The 22,087-nt window shown below is 44.5% G+C and overlaps 1 protein-coding gene across 1 annotated transcript; it reads right to left on the bottom strand.

The window, feature by feature from the left end:
- Positions 1-885: 885 nt before the first annotated feature.
- Positions 886-21,815, bottom strand: LOC129093881 (protein FAM200B-like). The gene is made up of 3 exons (XM_054602003.1): positions 20,618-21,815; positions 20,393-20,573; positions 886-1,099 (listed from the first exon to the last, which is right to left on the bottom strand). Exons 1-3 carry the CDS (start codon positions 21,813-21,815, stop codon positions 886-888), a joined length of 1,593 nt encoding a protein of 530 aa, XP_054457978.1.
- Between the last annotated feature and the right edge of the window lie 272 nt (positions 21,816-22,087).

Genomic DNA, 22,087 nt, shown 5'->3' with positions numbered 1-22,087 from the left:
CGGCGGTTCGATCCCTGGCTCCGGCAGTCCATGTCGATGTGTCCTTGGGTGTCCTTGGGCAAGACACTTAACCCCAACAAAACTTGAATTGGCGATTTTCACCATCAACCTTCCTTTTTTTTTTTGGCTTAGAAAGAGACATCTTGGAGCTGTTGTTATTGCTCCCGCAGGCTGTTCCTGCGGTGTATGTATGTGTATGAATGTTAGTTAGGGTCCTGATGGTCAGGTGGCACCTTGCATGGTAGCTCCTGTCATCAGTGTATGAATGGGTGTGATTGGGTGAATGATTAGTAATGTAAAAGCGCTTTGAGTGGTCGGAAGACTAGAAAAGCGCTATACAAAAAGTACAGTCCATTTACCATTTACACACACACTTTCTTTTAAATTATTACCCTGACACTTGCCTGAAAGAGCAACTCTTTTTGGAGGGGAGGTTGATGTCTTCGTCTTTGCTGACCACAGCTTCCCATCTGGGTGTGTTCAGGTTTGATCTGTATATAACAACCTAAAGTACAATTTCTATACAAAGGTGAAAATGTTACAGGGATTCAAATAGGCAACAATGTACGGCAGTGCAAATAAATGCCAGTTTGATTGTGGTTGAAAGCAGCGCTATTTTATCACTTTTTACATTTTGGCACCACATCAGTGTTACAGACAAAGAGTTTGAGGAATACAAGGGAGTTGTGTGCTTAATTGAATGAAATTAATTAATAAGAAAGGGTTAACATAGTCCAAGATCACTTTTGTTCCAAGTTTTGCATTTAAGAGTTAACTGGAATATTATTATTCACATTATGACAATGGTGATGAGCAAAGAGCTCAAGAGTTCAGAACTGTTATGGCCTGTGGGATGAAGCTGTCACTGAGCTCGGTGATGCAGGACTAGATGCTGTGGTAGTGTCTGCCAGACGGCAGCAGACAGATCATGATGCTTTTGGCTTTCTTCCTGCACTGCTGGGTGTAGGGGTCCTCTATGGATGGCAGCTCCATCCTGTTGGTGACGGTTGAGGGCGGTGCAACTGCCATCCCGGGCGGTGTTGCGGCCGGGCAGGATACTCTCGATGGTATCCCGAAGTCAACGTTGAACCTCCTCGGCCTGCTGAGGAAGAGATGCTAGCAATCTTTTTGATGTTGTCTTTGTGATGAACCCTAGTCAGGTCCTTACTGATTTGGATCCTGAGGAACCTGAAGTTATTGAATCTCTCCACTGTAGTCCTGTTAATGTAGATGGGGGTGTATCTTTCTCTCTTCTCTGTCCCTTCCTGTAGTCCACAATCAGCACATTAGCTTTGCTGATTTTGAGATGGAGGTTGTTGTCTTGGTAGCAAGGTGTCAGGGCTCTGACCTCCTCTCTCCTCTCATTAAAAGGAGGAGTTTGTGTGTATGTGTCTCCTGACATTGTTGGTCTTCCTGCTAAGCCCCAGGCGCTGTGCTCCATTAGCAGTTGGGCTGACGGAGCTACTTGGCATTCAGTGGTCTTTGGCGCCGGCACCAACCCGAGAGACAGTGTCTTGCCTGGAGGGGTTAATGAACCCCAGGCCTGGTCCTGCCTCCACATTAATTGTGTCTGCAGCTCTGGCAGACTAGCAGAACAAGAACTCCTCTCCCCACATCGCCTCGTCTCTCCGTGTCTCCTCTCCTCATCAACAGATGACTGCTTCGCACCGTGTTGCATTCATCCGAGTTGTTCTTCATTCACGCCATATTGAAGAGTTGTCTGTGCTTGTGTTCATCTTAAAGCAGGGATGAGAAGAATGATTGCTCGCAGTGTTGGGTGATTTATTTTGCTGTATCTCTCTCCGTCATGCTCAATGTCTGTGCGCACCGAGGCTTGCTGCTCTGCCTGTAGAATATGGAGGCAGATAATATGGCAGGCAGGTGAATACAAGGCAGTTAAATCTGAAGGTCCGCATTTGGGAACTGGTTGAATTGGCTGTAAAGCAGGGAACGAGGCAACATTGACAATCTGGCGGGTTAAATCCTGCAGGGCCGATTTGGGGAAAGTAGAATGAGGTGAGCAGGTGAACAAGAGAGTCAGGTGACTTGGTAAGATGGGAAAGTGTAGGGCATCTGCTGGATGGATGAAGAATGGCAGTGCATTGGGCTGAGGACGTGAGAATGTGGCTGAAGGGAGGGAGGGAGAGGCAGAATGGGAAAAGCAGTACTGAGGCAGCCTTTGTGACATAATATCTGAGGATGAATTATGTTGATACGGTCAGCATGTCACCGTACGGCCACTGGAATACACACGCAATGCTCAGGCCTGGATGCTGAGGAGAACACTCACATTGCCGAACGCATACACATAATACTCTCAGTGAAGTGCTGTGGAAGAGCAGTCTTCCAAACCCCCAGGGTAAACTGCAACATAAATCTATGATCAGGTTATACACAACTGCTCTGCGGAGGGCTTCCATGTGCTCATAAAAGTAATGTGAGTTATGACGAGCTAAAGGCAAGCCTGAGGAGCTGGCATATAATGTGGCAGTCCAACACAGTCTCACGGCAGTTTGTGACACAGACATAAAATGCAATATATTGCTTTTGTGAATCAGGGCACGAATTGTCTGTAACTACATACAGTTACGTTGAGGCAACAGCACCTGGGATACGTGGTGTAGAACACAGGGTTTTGTGGTTGAAAGTCCAGGGTTTGTTGGACCCATCCACCTCCCCTCCTACCGACCAGAAGTGATATTTCTCTCTACTTCTGAATGTGTCATGTGAATATATTCAATTTGTGTGGCCAACACTTCAACTCTTAATTTAACCTGATACAAAATGTGTCCCTGTTCACGAAACCAATAGATTGCATTTCGTGACTATTTCATGATCCGCCATGATACTTCGCTTGACAGTATACAGTATAAGGCCGAGATGAAATACCAGCAAAGAGAAAAGCTGCTTTGTTGAGTTTAATGTAATGCAGTCAGGAGCAAAAGGAGCCCAAGTTTAGTTTCAGCATGTAAAGACCAGAGCATGGACAATAGGAGGTAAACACATCTCCATTTCATTGTCATTGTTTTTGTGTTTCATGTTTATATAGTTTTAAATGTATATGTATGTGTACATAGTAGTTAAATGTTAATGCTAACATTTGTTCTTCTTTGTTGTTATTTCTGTGTATGTACATTGAGAGCAACAAAAAAAACAGAGGCAAATTCCTTGTATGCATACGCATACATGGCCAAAAAAGCTGATTCTGATTCTGAGTTAGCTGGCTACCAAAGTCTTTAGTCAGCATTTTTCTTCAGGATAACTGCACTAACTACAGAAGAACAAGGCTACAGCATAAACCCACCTGGAAAAATATTTACTACCTTTAAATTTGTGCAGTTGGTGCCATTTCCCCTTCAAAAAGGAATAAATTGATTCAATTTTAAACTGCATCAAAAACCTTTTTTCTGCCTTTTTGTTATGCTCTAAAAATCACAGTGAAAGAATAATTTTAAGAATGAGCGGACTGGGGAGGTTTGATTTGTGCCTGGTCTAATGTGTTCTTTGTGCAATCAGAGTTAGCCGAACCCTGTCTGAAAAGTGGAGCACAACGTGAGAGGTAATTCAGGACAGCACACTCCAACTTTTTCACTGTGCTCTGAAGCTTGTCATACTGAGTTTATCTCTTTATTTCCCATAGTAGTCCCATTAGCCTTAGTTTCTGTATACAGGTACTGAACTGTTCACTAAAAAGGGTACATTACAGCGTGTTCTTAAAGAGGAGGACATGCAAATTGCAGCCCTATAACCAGGGGAGTTGCACAGAATCTGTGAATATTCACTCTCAGTGGCCCCCTGAGTCCAGCAATGTTTTAGACAGCAAAAACAGCTAATGCCAATGATGGTTAATTATTTATGACTCTAAAAATGTACATTTTTGAAATTGCAGACAAAAGCAAGCTTTATTCTTGGCTTTTTTTTAGGGCTCTTTACATGCTGGTGCATTGGTAAACTAGTTCCTCTATTCCGCCCACTGTGACAGTCCTGCATATAAGCTCCTTCACAAGTACTGTGCATGTGCATGTTGGGGACGAGCACCACCTTGAGAGAAGACAAGCGATGATGAATAATATTGATTAATGTTCTACAACCCATACTAAATCTCTTTTATAAACTTTTACCAGCCCACTATGATTTTAGTTTTAAAGAAAATATTCATGTCTGAAACAACAACTGTGTTTGGTATTGTTTAACTTGTTGCAATGTTGACTGTTACTAGAATTAATATTGTTGTAGTGTCGTTTGTTACAAGTATTCAACCTGCTGTATTGTTGTCTGTGTTACTAGTTATTAACTTGTTGTATTGTCGTTTGCTACTAGTATTTAACTTGTTGTAATATATCGACCCGGTCACAGCTTTTTTCTGTCCTGGCCCCTCAGTGGTGGAATGAACTCCCCACTGACATCAGGACAGCAGAGTAGCTGCCCATCTTTCGGCGCAGGCTGAAAACTCACCTCTTCAAGAAGTACTACCCTGAGCCTTCCTCGTAGCACTTATTGCATTCGTATTAGTTGTTGCACTGACTGTATTCGTATCAGTTCGCTGCACTTATTGTATTCGTATTAGTTTATTGCACTTATCCTATTCGTATTAGTCTGTTGCAATTATTGTTTTCGTAGTAATTTGCTTCTGCACTATACTTTTGCTCTGGTTTATGCTTTAAGATGCTTGTTTAAGAAAGGAGATGCACTTATGACTTCTGGTGACTAGTAGTTCTCTTGAATACCTATGTTGAATACACTTCCTGTAAGTCGCTTTGGATAAAAGCGTCTGCTAAATGACTGTAATGTAATGTAATGTAATGTATAGTCTGTGTTACTAGTATTTATATTGTTGTATTATCATCTGTTACTAGTATTAAACTTGTTTCATTGTCGTCTTCTAATAGTATTCAATGTATTGTATTGTCGTCTGTGTTACTAATATATAACTTGTTATATTGTTGTTTGTTACTAGTAGTTAACGTGTTGTATTGCTGACTTTTACTAGTATTTAACTATTTAACTTTTACTAAGTATTATTTAAATTGTGCTGTTGACTGTGTTAATAATATTTAAATTGTTGCATAGTTTACTATGTTACTAGTATATAACTTGACGTATTGTATACTGTGTAACTAGTATTTAAATTGACACGTTAGATTAATGTTTAATGTTTTGACTTAGTGTTGGTTAAAAGTGCATGTTAAAGAGCATGGATCAAAGATTGTTAATGAAAAATGTATGCCCCTTCTATCAGATCAAATGCCTTATTGTAGCTCCTACCTATCAGAGTACTCACTATCACAGCACAGGATTCTGCTCTGCTATCTCTCTCATTGTATGGTTGGTATGCTGTATAATCAGCCATCCTTGGTGCAAAGTCCACTGGCGTGATGCTAGCAGTGGTCGTGATACTTGTTTGTAAGGCTGAGAGTGCAAACTCAGAAGTCGGGTCATCCAAAGGGGGTTACACATTGTGATTGTTGGGATGGGTTGCTTCTAGTTGTGATTTTTTTGGACCATGTCCATTCTGTCGGTTTCTGAGTTTACAGCATGTCTTGTCATGTATCTGTCCAGCCATTCCACCCACATTTCATACTGCAAACCGCAGCATGAATGAGCACAGCAAATGGTTCCGCTATAGATCTAAATTGTCCCTTAGTTGTCGGTAACACATGAGAATTTGTATTCTATAACTCTCACATTGTGGACTTGTGTTCAATATGTACTTCTTGCAAAACATCCATCCATCCATTTCCTTCCGCTTATCCGGGGCCGGGTCGCGGGGGCAGCAAGCTAAGGAGGGTCCTCCAGACGTCCTTCTCCCCAGCAACACTTTCCAGCTCCTCCTGGGGAACCCCGAGGCGTTCCCAGGCCAGACGAGATATATAATCTCTCCAGCGTGTTCTGGGTCTACCCCGGGGCCTCTTACCAGTTGGACGTGCCTGGAAAACCTCTAAAGCAGTCATACTCAAGTAGCGGCCCGCGGGCCACAAAAGGGTGTCTATTAATGGCCCTCGAGCTGTTTTGAAAAGTTTTTTTAATTATTAAAAAAAAAGAAATCGTGCTGGGCGCTCTTATTTTGAAACCGCGCGCCGCGATCTCAATACGAGGCTGGGGGTTGCAACGATAAACAGATAGCACTCCAGCCCACAGACCGCTCCAGCCCTCCCAAACTCGAAATCTCAGCAGCAGTCAGTCACACGTATACCGACCGGTATCTCTCAATCACACCATATCAGCCCAGGTTTGAAGCATTGGCCAAAGAAAGCAGAGGCCAATTCTCCCATTAAAGGGGACATGTGAGAAATGTGAAATAGTTTGTTAAACAAAGCACAAAAATGGGCTGTCTGAAGGCTTTTTTTTTTTTTGATCTTGAACAGGGTTATGTTTGGTTTTATTTAGTTATTTTTTTTAATATATGCCCAAATTAAAATTATATTTTTATTTTAGGAAATATTTTTGTTTTTAATAAAAAGGAAATGTTATGTTATAAAATGTTGTAAATGTTATACAGGACGAGGCCCCTTGAGTCACTGAAAAAAAAATTTGTGGCCCCTCATCATTTCTACTTGAGTACCCCTGCTCTAGCCCAGGAGGCATCCTGATCAGATGCCCGAGCCATCTCAGCTGGCCCCTTTCGACGCGAAGCAGCGGCTCCTCCGAGCCCTCCAGATGTCTGAGCTCCTCACCCTATCTCTAAGGCTGAGCCCAGCCACCCTACGAAGGAAGCTCATTTCGGCCGCTTGTATTCGCGATCTCATTCTTTCGGTCACTACCCAAAGCTCATGACCATAGGTGAGGGTTGGAACGTAGATGGACTGGTAAATCGAGAGCTTTGCCTTTCGGCTCAGCTCCTTCTTCACCAAAACGGTCCGGTACAACGCCCGCATCACTGTTGACGCTGCACCGAACCGCCTGTCCATCTCCCGCTCCATTTTACCCTCACTCGTGAATAAGATCCCGAGATACTTGAACTCCCTCGCTTGGGGCAGTGACTCACTCTCAACCCAGAGGGTGCAATCCACCGTTTTCCAGAAGAGAACCATGGCCTCAGACTTGCAGGTACTGACTCATCCCGACCGCTTCACATTCGGCTGTGAACCGCCCCAGTGCGTGCTGAAGGTCACGTTCTGAAGAAGCCAACAGAACCACATCATCTGCAAAAAGCAGGGATGCGATTCTGAGGTCCCCAAACCGGAAACTCTCCTCCACCCGGATGCGCCTTGAAATCCTGTCCATGAAAATCACAAACAGGATTGGTGACAATGGGCAGCCCTGGCGGAGGCCAACACGCACTGGGAACAAGCTCGACTTTGTGCCGAGTATCCGGACACAGCTCTCACTTTGGTCATACAAGGACCGAATGGCTCGTAGTAACGAACCAGGTACCCCATATTCCCGCAGTACCCCCCACAGGACTCCCCGAGGGACACGGTCGAAGGCCTTCTCCAAGTCCACAAAACACATGTAGACTGGATGAGCAAACTCCCATGCACCCTCCAACAGACCTGCAAGGGTAAAGAGTTGGTCCGCTGTTCCACGTCCAGGACGGAATCCGCATTGCTTCTCCTGGATCTGAGGTTCGACAATCGGACGGAGCCTCCTTTCCAGCACCCTGGAGTAAACTTTCCCGGGGAGGCTGAGCAGTGTGATACCCCTATAATTGGAGCACACTCTCCGGTCCCCCTTTTGAAAATGGGAACCACCACCCCGGTCTGCCACCCCAGAGGTCCACAGGCACTGTACCCGACTTCCACGCGACAGTGAAGAGACGTGTCAACCAAGACAGCCCAACAATGTCCAGAGCCTTTAGCATCTCTGGTCGAATCTCATCCACTCCTGGCGCTTTGTCGCTGAAGAGCTTTTTAACTACCTCAACGACCTCCGCCAGGCATATGGACGAGACTTCCCCTGAGTCTTCAGACTCTGCCTCTTCCACAGAGGACGTGTTGGTCGGGTTCAGGAGTTCCTCAAAGTGTTCTTTCCACCGCTCGACAATATCCCCAGTCCGGGTCTGCAGTTCTCCCCCTGCTGAGCACAGCCTGAGAAAAGCCCTGTTTCCCCTTTCTGAGTCGTCTCACGGTTTGCCAGAACTTCCTTGAGGCCATTCGAAAGTCCTTCTCCATGGCCTCGCCAAACTCCTCCCACACCCGGGTTTTTGCCTCAGCAACCGCCGCAGCTGCAGCCCTTCTGGCCAACCGGTACCTGCCTGCTGATTCAGGAGACCCTGGCCAACCAAGCCCGAAAGGCCTCCTTCTTCAGCTTGACGGCCTCCTTCACCGCTGGTGTCCACCAGCGGGTTCTTGGATTGCCGCCACGACAGGCACCGATCGCCTTCCGACCACAACTCCTAGCAGCAGCTTCCACAATGGAGGATTTGAACATGGCCCACTCGGATTCCACGTCCCCAGCCTCCCCCGGGATGCACAAGAAATTATTCCGGAGGTGGGAGTTGAAGACCTTGCGGACAGGATCCTCAGCCAGACGTTCCCAGTTCACCCTCACTACACGTTTGGGTTTACCGGGTCTGTCCGGCAGCCTCCCCGCCACCTGATCCAACTCACCACCAGGTGGTGATCAGTTGACAGCTCTGCTCCTCTCTTCACCCGAGTGTCCAAGACATACGGCCGCAGGTCTGATGACACAACTACAAAGTCGATCATAGACCTTTGGCCTAGGGTGTTCTGGTACCAAGTACACTTATGAACCTCCCTATGCTCAAACATGGTGTTTGTTATGGACAGTCCATGACTAGCACAGAAGTCCAACAACAAAGCACCACTCGGGTTCAGATCGGGCAGGCCGTTCCTCCCAATCACACCCCTCCAGGTTTCTCCATCGTTACCCACGTGAGCGTTGAAGTCTCCCAGAAGAACTATGGAGTCCCCAGTCGGCGCCCTTTCCAGAACACCACCCAAGGACTCCAAGAAGGCCGCGTACTCCGAACTGCCGTTTGGTGCATAGGCACAAACGACAGTCAGAGACTTTCCCCTGCGATTCCCAGTCGCAAAGAGGCGACCCTCTCGTTCTCCGGGGAGAACTCCAGAACAGTGGCGCTCAGCCGGGGGCTTGTGAGTATCCCCACACCCGCCCGGCGCCTCTCACCCTGGGCAACTCCGGAAAAGGAAAAAGTCCAGCCCCTCTCCAGGAGTTTGGTTCCAGAACCGGTGCTATGCGTGGAGGTGAGCCCAACTATATCTAGCTGGTAGCGTTCCACCTCCCGCACCAGCTCCGGTTCCTTCCCCGCCAGAGAGGTGACATTCCACGTCCCTAGAGCTAGTCTGTGATGCCGGGGGTCAGCACGCCCAGGTTTCCGCCCCAGCCTGCCGCCCAGCTCACATTGCACCCGACCCCAATGCCTATCCCTGCGGGTGGTGGGCCCACAGGGTGGCGGCACGATGTAGCTTTTTCGGGCTGGGCCCAGCCGGGCCCCATGTGCCAAGGCCCGGCCACCAGACGCTCGCTGGCGAGCTCCCCTACCAGGTCTGGCTCCAGGAGGGGGCCCCGGTTTCCCTATTCTGGGCGAGGTGCCACAACCTTGCATCGTCCGATTCATTGGGGTTTGGTGAATTGCTCTTAGTCTGACCCCTCCCCCGAGACCACTTTGCCTTGGGAGACCCTACCAGGAGCTATTGCCCCCGACAACACAGCTCTCAGGATCACTGGGGCACACAAACCCCTCCACCACGATAAGGTGGCGATTCATTGGAGGAGTGGTGGAGAATATGGGTAACACATTGACTTGTGTTCAATATGTACTTCTTGCAAAACATGTTGGATGGAATGAGCTGTGTGTTTTGGATGTGGAGTATTTGCAGTTTTAATAATCTTCATGTCTCTTCCCAGAAATGTGTTGCCTTTACTCTTTTTCTTCTATTCAGGTCTAAGAACATGCATATCATTCATTCTGAATGACATTGAGAGGTCAGGCATCATTCCACCATAATTCTGCTAGTATACTATTCCTTTGCTGCACTTTCCCTTCCGTTCAACCTTTGAGACGGTCTGTCTTTACATCTTTTAAAATGTTCTTCATTTGTTATGCTCGAGTTGTGCTTTGAGAACAAGGTCAAGACATTTGTAAATCCATTGTAAAACACAGAAAGTTGTCAAAAAGTACCCCCAACCTACACAATGACGTTCCGCTCTTTTTCCTTTGTAATGTCTGGAAGAAATTGTCCTTGCGAGGGTGATAACAATTTAGACATACTTAGCAAAGCACATAGAGGGAGGAAATAGGCTTGACAGACAGAACATAGACAACAGAGCTCGTTTTAAAATAGATGTGCCATCCAACGCTCCTCTATCCTCCATCACGCAATCAAATGATCCCCGTAGTTTTAAGCACCAAAACCAACGAGAGGTGGCTTTTCTTCCATGCAACTGTTTTATGGAGTCATTGAATGCACATTACAGGGATGCTTCTGAGAGGGGAAGAGAGCTGTACAGGCCTGCGGATGGAAAGGCATGCTGGGGATTCAATGTATGTACTCGCTCACTGGCACTGACGAGCTGGCAGCCCGAGCTGTTAAATAACCAAAGTGGCCGTGCGGAGACATTGCGTGTTTGCATGTGCAGAATGTTCAGATTGGGTTTTTACAGCGATTGACCTTGTCCACGAGGCCTGTCTAGACCCCCGCCCACTCTCTGCTCCGCTCCACCACGCAGTTCATTAGTCGCAGATCGTCTGCTTTGGCTTGCTGATTGTTGACTGTGGAATAATAAGACATTTCAAGCCACTGCTGAATTGTGTTTGGCGCTGTCAGAGCAAACACTCTGACTGGTCATCCAAATCACTGGGCAGAAATGGAATTACTTCACTGATGTGCTTATGTAAATACATAATTATGACATTTAGGTATTGGTTTCAGAATTGACACTTTTGAATCTGCCCCTGTTTTTGTAGGTTTGTTTGCACAGCGATGCACAGCTTCTGTAGCCTGGGTTCCGTGCTGATGTAATGTACATGTGTTACATCTTGTGACAGTGTAACATAGCCGGCAATGATTGTGTGCACTGTCAAACACACCCAGATTGGAGATGGCTCAGTAACAGGGCCGTTTACCCTCTGTCACTGGCCGCCGGGGCCAATACTTGGAGGATGTTCTAGGTCAACACTCCACTCTCATTGGTCAGAAAGTGCCCCAAGCCAATCACAATGACCCACTGGAGACCATCTGTGTGTTAAAGCCTCAGGTGTGACTTTGCATCTCTGCAGCCCGAGCAAGATACCAGTGTTGTTGTTCTTTGGATTGGTAAGAGTTGAGACCAGCTAAAGGTTAATGGAGTCCTGATGGGCCAAAAACTTTGCTGCATCAGCCCTGGTGACAAGAGGATTGTATTCAATCCTGGTTGCACTTTATTGGTTTACAGCAACAATTCTCGGGGCCTGCTGCAGTACATAACCTCTGCTGCTGACTTTAACATCTTTTGGGCGGTGCAAAGTAAACTTTTTTTTGTTTTTGGAAGTAAATCCTGTATGCAAACAATAATCTTAGATTGAAAAGACAAAGTGTAAAAATCAAGATTATAGCCAGGCTAATTAAATATAGCACAGAGAAGAAATATATCAAATGAAATATTAAGTAAACAGAAAGGTTAATGCTTCATCCTACCCTACTTCCACAGAGGTATGCATGCTGTGTGCCAGTAGCCACAATTAGTAGAAAACACAAGGACTTAAAACTCAAACCCACAAACTGTAGCTGATAAACTTATTAAACACAAGCATGAGCAGATGAAGTGAATGCTAAAGTGCAAAGTGAAAACATGGCTTCCCATACGGAACATATTTTTATGGCTGACCTGAATGCGTCAAAGCTTCAATGGCTGCAATGGTCATCATCATTAAAATCAGTATTTGAATGCAACTTTCTTGTTTAATATGTATTGAAGCCATGCATTACCCATAAAATACCAAATATTCCAAGAAACAAGGATTCATAATCTCACATTTCTAGACAGTCTCAACAAAGCAATGTCTTTTATGCTAGCATGCCCTACAGTACCCGACTTTGGCTGAATGGAGAGCAGGGTCGTCCTCCGATCAAAGAAATGGCGGTTCCATCACCTGCTCCGGCAGTCGATGTGTCCATGGGCAAGACACTTAACTCCCACAGGCTGTTCCTGCGCTGTATATGTGTGTTAGTTGGGATTCTGATGGACAGGTGGCAGCTTGCATGGTAGCCCCTGCCATCAGTGTATGAATGGGTGTGAATGGGTGAATGATGATATGTAGTGTAAAAGCGCTTTGAGTGGTCAGAAGACGAGAAAAGCGCTATACAAGTACAGTCCATTTACCATTTACCCACTGTCAGTCACATGTCAGCCTATACATCAGTTTATAGGCCAACACGTGAGCAAATTCTTTTTAACTGTAATTTGATTGATGTGATTATAGCAAAATTTATGTAGCCGTTTTTGTTCCAATGAAAAGCCCCCAAAAAATTGTATTTGGGACATCCTTACAAATTTCAGAAAAATTGTGCCCTGCAATGGAGAATTCCCTGTGAAATGGTCAGCACAGCAGTCAGACATTGTGGCTTACTCATGCTACTGTCTTTGTATGTTAAACGAGAGACAAACTCTTTTTGAAACACCACAATAAGATTGTATAATGCTCATTTTTAGCGTGATTGATTCAATATTTTCGAAATTGTAGATGATGCAGATGAACCATATGCACTGCTCGAACTGTTTCAGAATGTAACCTGTATGTGTAAAGTGTGTGGGACAGCAGAAATGGCGTCGGCCTGACCCTCCCAGTGTCCTGACACAGCCGCGTCCTCTTGAGCGGAGTTATTTATGTGAGGAATGTGACCAAGGGAACATGTGTATCCCTGTGGTCTCTCACTTTAATTAAAACCTCAATCACCCAATGACAAGATCGACTGGTGCAATCCTCTCTTTGTGTACCGCTGTGTGTGTGTGTGTGTGTGTGTGTGTGTGTGTGTGTGTGTGTGTGTGTGTGTGTGTGTGTGTCTAATTAACCAGTCAATCTCTGATGTGTGACTGACATGTGGTACACAGGCCAGAAATACCGATTAGGAAGGTGACAGGGCTGGATGTTATGGTGTCATATCAAAGGCACTCAAAACTTGATTCCAGATTCAATTTGTTCCGATTTGTTTCTTTGTATTGTATTTTTATTTTTACCTCCTTTGGCCCGAGTGAACCTTTACACAAGAGCCAAGTTGATCCACCCAACACCACGAATCACAAACCTCATTTCACCATCAGGTCCTTTTTTTTTTTTTTTACAGCAGCACTGTTTGTCATGGCAACAAACCAAATTTCAAGCAATAACACAACTGTCTGTTGCATTCGCATCCACCCGCCCCACAAACACACAAGCAAGCGCTGCCTAACTGGCCGTCAAAGAGCGGAGGTGAATGGAACAAAGACGTGTTGTTGTGAGCGTGACGATCAGCTCCCCGTGCCTGACCATCTGCAGCGGGCTGGGCTCAGCGGGAGGACGGGGAAATGAGGTCAGCTCGGCTTTTGAAGCCGGCGAGCTGCAGGCAGATGAGGCGCCATGCCGAGACTGGAAGCTCACATGAAAGGCGATCAACCAAAATAGCCAAATATTGTTATGTGTCGCTCAGTTTGGGAGCTGAGAAATTCAAAGTGGAGAGAACCTTTTTTTTCATCCCCGCTCTGCTGTTGATCTAACCTGTCGAGCATGATTCCCAATTTAATGCACAAGGAGCCATCTTAGAAATATATGGAGAGTCCTGTGGCTGTTATTATTTTATTTGGTTCTCTTGTATAATTACAAAGGAACAAAACGTCTCTTAACAAACCTCAGATATTCAAACTGAGCTTCTGACAGAGCAGATGGTGAGATTATGCAAAAAGAAAAAAAAAAGAAAAAAAAAAATGTTTCCGGTAATGAAAGAAAAGAACAGTTGCGTCTTTTTAATTTTACACACAACTTTCTAAAAACTCTCACTCTTCACTGATGAACCAGTTGAATACTCCAGAAATAGCTCAACATGGAGCTCAGATTGCGTGATTGGACCTTTAAGCTGAAATAAAGTACCGTAAAACAATTAAAAGCCCAGCCCCAATTAGAAGCAGAGTCCCTTTTACTCGCCGAGTGTGGCTACACATTTTAGAAAAAATTAGCACAGGTCCAAATTAGAGATCAGGTTACTTTAGTCAATATGGACATGCTGCACATCAGTAAAGTTGGTTGGATTCTCCAAATTCCAATTGTTTGGTTTAGTTTTACAGAAACCGTCAGTAACAGACTAAAATTCATTCAGATATACCGCGATGGTGAACACGTTAGACAAAAAAAATATGCCAACAGAATGAAGAGCTATCATATTTATTAATGATACGCAAGTGCTGTGTTATTCAATAGCCTCATTAAATAATGTATTATATTCAAATATTCATACTGGATTCAATGAATGATTTGATTTCCCATCTTTGCTGAGCAACAGTGTCCCATATGGACGCCTGTCCCAATTACAGGCCAGTTGAGTTCAGTGAAGCAAATAAAAGCCGGGGCTATTAATTGCACTTTTACATTCAGTTTTACATTCTAGTATATATACACTGTCATGTATTTTCTAAACCTCTGTGACAGTGTTATACTGAGGAGTACAATGTTTGGCTTCTCTATTATTTTCATTTGAACAGCCAATGGAGTTTTCTTCTCCATATCAAACCTGACGATGTGCTGAGGCCTGTTTTGTATACACACGAGTTTTACAGTTCTACAAACAGCACCAAATGTTATCTTCCACTCTTGACCATGATCTCTGTTTTGTTCATGAACTGTTGCCTCTAGCAACTAGATGATTTCTTAGAGCAAGAGAGAGAATGAATGGCAACTGAAATCGAAGAGATGAGCGGGAAAGAGCCAAAGATGAGACAATTCATATTGCATCATGGGCAGTAATGCAAAAATGTGGGTTTCATTACGCATTTAAATGTCATCCCCACTGAACAAGAGATAGATTGAGCAGAGGTACAGCTGCAGATTGTACAGGTGTGTTGACCTCCATGTTGTCTGTATCTGTATGTTCACTTGGATACTTCAACAGACCTGAAATGTTGCATGCATCTGAGCACATGCCATGTGTTAGTAGTTCTTTGAGGTTGGTTGGTGTGGCCACTGGCTTAAAAGCAATAAGGGATGGCAAAAAAAAATCACTTAAGTATCACAATTATTATTTATTTTTTTTATGTCTGACTCAATATAATTTGAAGTAAATTGTTTCGAATTAGTATTTTTCAAAATAGGATGTTAACAAATTATATTTTCAAAACTCGTAAGTGGATATAAGCTTGATTGGATTTAATTCACCAGATGACACCTGTGTACCTTTTAAATTAAATTGAAATACCACTAAATTGTGAGGGAAATGTCTCCATTCCTGATGTTGGGTTGATTAAAAAATGTAATAAATCATCTCAGACTACGTGCAGATTCGTAAACAAGCATTTTTTTTATGTATAATCTTTACTGTGTGAACTTAAATCAGATATATTTCATAGTAAATTCCATATTTGTACCTTAAACCACTTGAGGAGCTATGAAAACACATTGCTCCATAATTCCTGACAGCCACTGACATATTTCACTTCAACACATCTGACTATATACATGCTGAGAATCAAACACTTTTACTGCATCAATACAGATTTTATTGTAACGTCTATTCATCGGTTGCAAAAAATTCCAAGATGGTGAAGGCTAAATTGCCAAACGCGAGGATTCATAACATCAGTCCACAAAACAATGTGTGACGTCACTATGACTATGTCCACTTCTTATATACAGGCTATGCTTTTATTTCAATATCAGCCATTTACAACAGCAACCACTCAACAAAAAGCATTCACACGGATACGTAGTGCTGCCTGTCTGTCCAATGCTCTCTCGCCCTCTCTCTCTCTCTCCCTCCCCTCTGGCATACATGACAGCAGCAACGAGGACAAGCTGTTTTCCCCGCTGATAAATATTCCGACACACCGCGCCTGACAGGCCGGGTACACCGGGCGGGAATTGGGATGGACAGGTTGTGTGTGCGTGTGTGTTTGTGCACGCTTGTCTGTGTGTTTGTGTGTGTGACAGGCAGGTCGTCTCCATGGTGCCAGGGCGGCGTTCTGAATCGGCCTGAGACACTCCCTGCAGGTCGGAGCCTAGCAGACTCTGTGTAACTAGACCTTCGTTGTCCCCCCCCCCCCCCCACGCTCTGCACCCTGCCTCATCAGCTCACCCAGAGGAGGAGGGCCGGGCGCTGCCTTCTTGCCAGCCTGGAAACGCTGACATGCACAGGCTGGCATCCCTTCACTTGGAACAATCTCCCTCCTCTTCACTCCTCTCTCCCCTCCCTCGATCTTCTCTCTGTTCGCTCGCCTTTTCCTTTGCCGCTTAAACTGCGTGTCCAGCCAAAGCAGAAAATAGAGTGGGATATTTATAGAAAGATTTGATAAAGGGGGGGGTAGTGCCTCTTTTTCACCAGACACAGGGGATTATGTTCTTTTTTCTGCCTTTCTCCCATTTCCCTTTTTTTATCACCTTTTTTTCTTTCGGTTAGCAGACGTTTGCCAGTTCCTGTCCTCTAATTACTGTTCCTCCATGGATGGCTGTCCTCTTTCAAACCAAAGAGGCTTAGCACAACACAACACATTGGAGAGGGACAACACATTTGGAGAGGGAAGGGGAAGTGGGGTGTGGAAATAGGGTGAGGCCTTACAGAATAAGCTTGGGGGGGTATTAAAGAGGAAGAGTTAATAACGCCACCAGTCGGCTTACATTACTGTGTGTTTGACGTTAATTGATTAATGGATGTGTTAATTACAAGGCTGCTGAGCTGGAAAACACGTCAGAAGTGGAGAGTGTAACTGGCAACATGTTTCCCAACGGCACTCAGAAACTACATGTTTACTCTCTATGTTAACTCACACACAGGAGCTGTGTGCTACGAAGCCCCGTGTATCTCTCCCCCTCTAATTCAATTTCTGGATACAGAGAGATACAGAGTGTTAATAGTAGTCTCTTTATTTATAAGCTTTTGAAAACTAAAACTGCACAAGCAAATGGGTGAGGTACATTTTTCTGCTAATGTTTCACAATTTGAGTCTTGCTAGGTTAATAAGTGAATCACTCCAATTAAACACGGTATAGTTTTTAATGTGAAACAGATACAGGAAGTGCTGAGCATGAATTTCAAGCCGCACACCCTAACCCATCCGCGAAGGCTTGCTACTGCCTAACTACGAGGAACATGCTACCACTCAACAAAATAACCGTGGTTTGCTGTCCTGGCTCCACAATAGTGGAGAACGAGCTCACCATTGACATCAGGCCAGCAGAAACCCTACACTCATCTAAATAATGATGGAGGCAATATTACACGATTGGCTGTTTGGTGCTATTACATTCCACAACAACAATAAATGGGGTTTAAACATATAAACTATGATGGTCAATGATCTCATTCATAACTGACCCCTGATCTGTCAAACGCACTGCTGCACTCTGAGGAGAGACCCTCCTCTTTAAGTAAAGAGACCCGTTCATTTCTTTGATTGTTGAATCTAAAGAATATACAAAATTATCATCTCAAGTAATAGCCATCAGACTTATGTAATAATAAAGTAATTTCCAACACTGCTTAGCATTGCACAGATGCACTTTTAATTGTAAGTGCTGAACCAGAAATGATGCAGAGAATTAAGTCTGCTGTCACACCAACAATTCTAAAAATGTAACCAGTCCTCTAAATGGATACATTTGTCACTGAATTTCTTCCGAAAGTGCAGGGTTACATCATTAGCTGCTAACTCAAGCAGTTTTTTGCCTCTGCGTGACTGGAGGTAACTTTACTGTCAGCACAGCCACCGACGCGTTTCCACTCGAAACTCAACGCAGGGTTTGCAGGCAGCAGTGAAAAACAGTGGCGGACATAATGGAGACTGACATTTCCTTCATGTGGATGGCTTGGAAGTGATGAGGAGAACGTAGCTAGTTGGTTGATGAGGAGCTGGTTGAACACACTGACACACACACTCAAGAGGAAGAAGAGCAGATAGAAAAGGTTACCCATAAAGATTTTGACGGCCAGATTTTTTTAACCAGATTTTACACAGAATTTGTGATTTGTTTTTTCTTGCCGATGGATGTAGTCAAACCTCTGACTTGTGACAGCATATGTGGGTAATGTAAGTGTGTTTGTGTAGACTCGGTGTGACTGTACAGTCTATGCACTTCTGAATGCTTAGATGCTGTCACTAGGATCTGTAATCCCTTGGGGCTATAGCAGGACACACACACACACACACACACACACACACACACACACACACACACACACACACACACACACACACACACACACACACACACACACACACACACACACATCCTGGCCATGTGTAGTCCATTATGTTTCTCTGAGGGGCTAGATCTCTATTTTTGTAGTGTGTTTTGTGTGTGCGTGTGTGTGTTGTGTGTAGGTGGTCCACCTACACAAACACACACGCACACAAACGCACGCACACACACACACACACACACACACACACACACACACTACAAAAAAATAGATTTGTATTGGTCCAATATGCAAACATGTTTGCATGCACACACTTAAGCCTCCTACGCGCACACACACACACACACACACACACACACACACACACACACACACACACACACACACACACACACACACACACACACACACACACACACACACACGTCCTGTAGTCTGGCAAGTGGGTGACTCTCTTGAACACATTTTGACGGTGTTGCTCCATCAAACTTCGACTCCGTTGTGTTTGGAGTCATTGGTTTCTCCACGGCGGACTCCTTGACAACAGGTCGGCCACAAACAGCAGTTGATATGCCGTCAACATAAACTGACATGACTGATGATTCCTGACTCATTCACAAATCTGTGTCAGGCTGTGTTTATGTCTCGTGATGAACGACTCCTTTGGTTAATGGCCCTGCATGATGTGAGGATTTTTGAATGCCTTGTGCATATGATATAGATTTCAGTGGCGAATCGTAACTATCAGAACGGCACTTCTATACCTCCCTACATATAACACAAATAAAACTAGAAATATGGTCGTCCCTGGCCACTTTTCTGTTATATGCAAAACATAATGTTACTGCTCCATCTTCAAAAAATGTTGTTGTTCTAGTTATGCACACGCGCGCTGTCAGACGTCACGACGGCAGTCACTTTATGAACAACAATCATTCAACAAGTGTGTGGAAAGAAAATGCAACCAGTTCAAGGAGATGCAACACTGTTGCAAAACCAGCAATATAAATGTCAAAATTTCACTCACCAATGACGTTCACTTGAAGACAAAATCCATCCTCCTGTCCTTTTGGATGAATTTAATAATACTTTTAATAATTTAATAATATAATCTCCACCTCGGACGATATCCTCTCCACCGGCTGCGTGAATATTATCTCCACCTGTTGCCATTTTCAGAGTCGGCTATCAATCGCTAATTAGCACTAAGCTAGGTTTCGTGAGCGGGTCTTCTAGAACAGGGGTTCTCAACTGGTCTCACTCTGGGACCCAAATTTTCCCATGGTCATTAAGTCGCGACCCACTTTTATAGTCCTTCAAACCAAGCAAATGTATTTTTTTAAAGGCTTTGAAAACTCAAGTCTTTAACATGTATACTCTTTTTTATTGAGCAAAGTCTATTTCAGAGCACCAGAGAACCATGACAACTGCGTACAGAAGTGAATGAAATAAGTATCAAACATGAAGTAACAAAATGGAGACCAACAAAATGAGATATTTGACTTCTATCTCTGCATTCAAAGAACATTCAGAAGAACCTGAGGAGGACCATGCAACAGCATGCAGATAAAAGTGAATATCAAATTGCACAAAATAAAGACCCACAAAATAAAACAAGGTCATTTCACTGCATTCAGGCCACATTAATAAGAAACTGAGGAGTACCATGACAAGTGAATGAAATAATCAAAAGTGTACAAAGTAATTATGGTCACAGAATTATATATTTCACTTCTATGTAGGCCTATTCAGAAATAATAAGGAACTTAGGAGGACCATTACCACTGCATGGACAAAAAGTATAATAAAATAAATAACAAAAACAATTAAAGATCTACAAAACAGATATGTTCACCTAACCTGTCATTTGGGGAAGTCAGTGAGACAGCTGGGCATGTGGTTTGTTCTTAATGAGAGTTTCAAAGTCTGGGAGGACAGTAGACAGAGCTACCCTCAGATCATGCTCAGTGTCCAGTCTGTTTCTCTGCTTTGACTTGAGCTGCAACAAGGTGGAAAAGCCACTTTCACACAGATAGGTTGTGCTGAATGGTAGGAGCGTTTTGACTGCAAGAGTCGCGAGGGATGGATACTCACTCATCACATCGCTGCACCAGAAGTGGGAAAGGGCTACCTCGCCAAATCTCTTTTTCATCGTCTGGTCACATGACAGCTCCACCAGCTGATGCTCTTCGTTGCTCGGCAACGTGATGCTTTCCATGTCGATGCGGAAGGGGTCGCGTATCCAAGCATCATTATCTCTGTATTTCTCAGGGAAGTAGTGGTCAAACCGAGCTTGAAGTTTAGTAAGATGCGCACTGAGGGTTTTTTTAAGTCACTTGTGGCCGCGGTGTCCAGCTGCTGTACTTCATGGCAAGCATTGGGAAACATGTCCAGTCTGTCTTTGGATAAATGATTTACCCACAGTGTGATTTTTTTCTTGAACGCAGCGATTTTGTCGGACTGTTCAAAAGTATTGTGTCTTCTTCCTTGCATAGAGACGTTTAATGCGTTGAGGTGCTCAAACACATCAGCAAGATATGCAACTCGTGCCAGCCAGATTTCGTTGTCAAACAGTTCAGCATATGGGGAGTTATTCTCTGAGAGGAAGGTGGCGATTTCTGTTTTAAGTTCATAAAAACGTGACAACACCTTACCCCGCGATAGCCAGCGGACTTCTGAGTGATACAACACTTGCATGTGCTCGGAGCCCAAATCTTTACACAGCTTTGAGAAGCAGCGGCTGTTTTTTGCACTACGTTTTATGTGGTTCACCACTTTGATTACATCTTTCATGGCCTCGTCGAGCACCGGCACCATATCCTTGGCCGCCAGCGCTTCACGGTGCAAAAAACAGTGGTTCCACGTCGCATCAGGTGCTCTCTCCAGAATTTGCTTCACCACACCGGAATGTTTCCCGGTCATGGCAGCAGCGCCATCAGTTGTGATTCCCACGCAGTATTCCCAGCTCAGGCCCACTGAGCTCAAATACAAATCCACAGTGTTGAAAATGTCCTCTGCCTTTGTAGTGGTAGGGAGATCTCTGCTGCAGAGAAACTGTTCCTGCACATCACCATCCCATACGTGTCTCACATAAACCAACAAAATAGCATGGCTAGCTATATCGGTGGATTCGTCCATCTGCAGGGCATAGTAGGGGCTTGCTTGGACGCGGGCTGTGGTCTGTTCTTTAATATTACAAGACATGTCCTGAATACGTCGAGCTACAGTATCATTGGACAGCGGTATGGTTTTCAACCTGTCTGCCGCTGATTGACCCAGCACCTCTCTCACCATATCCATGGCTGCAGGTAAAATAAGCTCTTCGGCTATTGTGTGGGGTTTCTTCGCCTTCGCAATACGGTGAGCTACGTGGTAAGAGGCACGGAGAGCTTCCTCTTGTTTGGAGCAAGACGCTGTCAGACACTTCTGTGAACTCCTCAGCTTCTGGAGGTGTCTTTGAAAAAACTCCACCGGCTTGTCTTTACATGCAGGATGTTTAGTATCCAAATGGCGCTTCAGTTTTGATGGTTTCATGCTCTCATTTGCAAGCACTTCATTACATATAACACACTGGGGTTTCTGTCCCTTATTATCCTCAATGAACGAAAATCTGCATTTTAAATACGCCGGGTCATATTTACGCTTCGCCATCGCAACACAAATTTAAAGTGAGCGTCAATCAAATGGCAGTTACCATGGCTACCGCGCCTAAGCGGCTGCACGTGTCTGATGCGTGCCTTTCAAAATAAATAATTTTCCAAAATAAAAGACATGTCAAACATCAGATGCGCATTAAATATTATTTA

Source organism: Anoplopoma fimbria, chromosome 7 (assembly GCF_027596085.1).
Source record: "Anoplopoma fimbria isolate UVic2021 breed Golden Eagle Sablefish chromosome 7, Afim_UVic_2022, whole genome shotgun sequence".
In the NCBI taxonomy this organism is placed as follows: domain Eukaryota; kingdom Metazoa; phylum Chordata; class Actinopteri; order Perciformes; family Anoplopomatidae; genus Anoplopoma; species Anoplopoma fimbria.
Note: the sequence above shows the minus strand (reverse complement) of the source record. Positions and strands in the feature narration are given on the sequence as shown.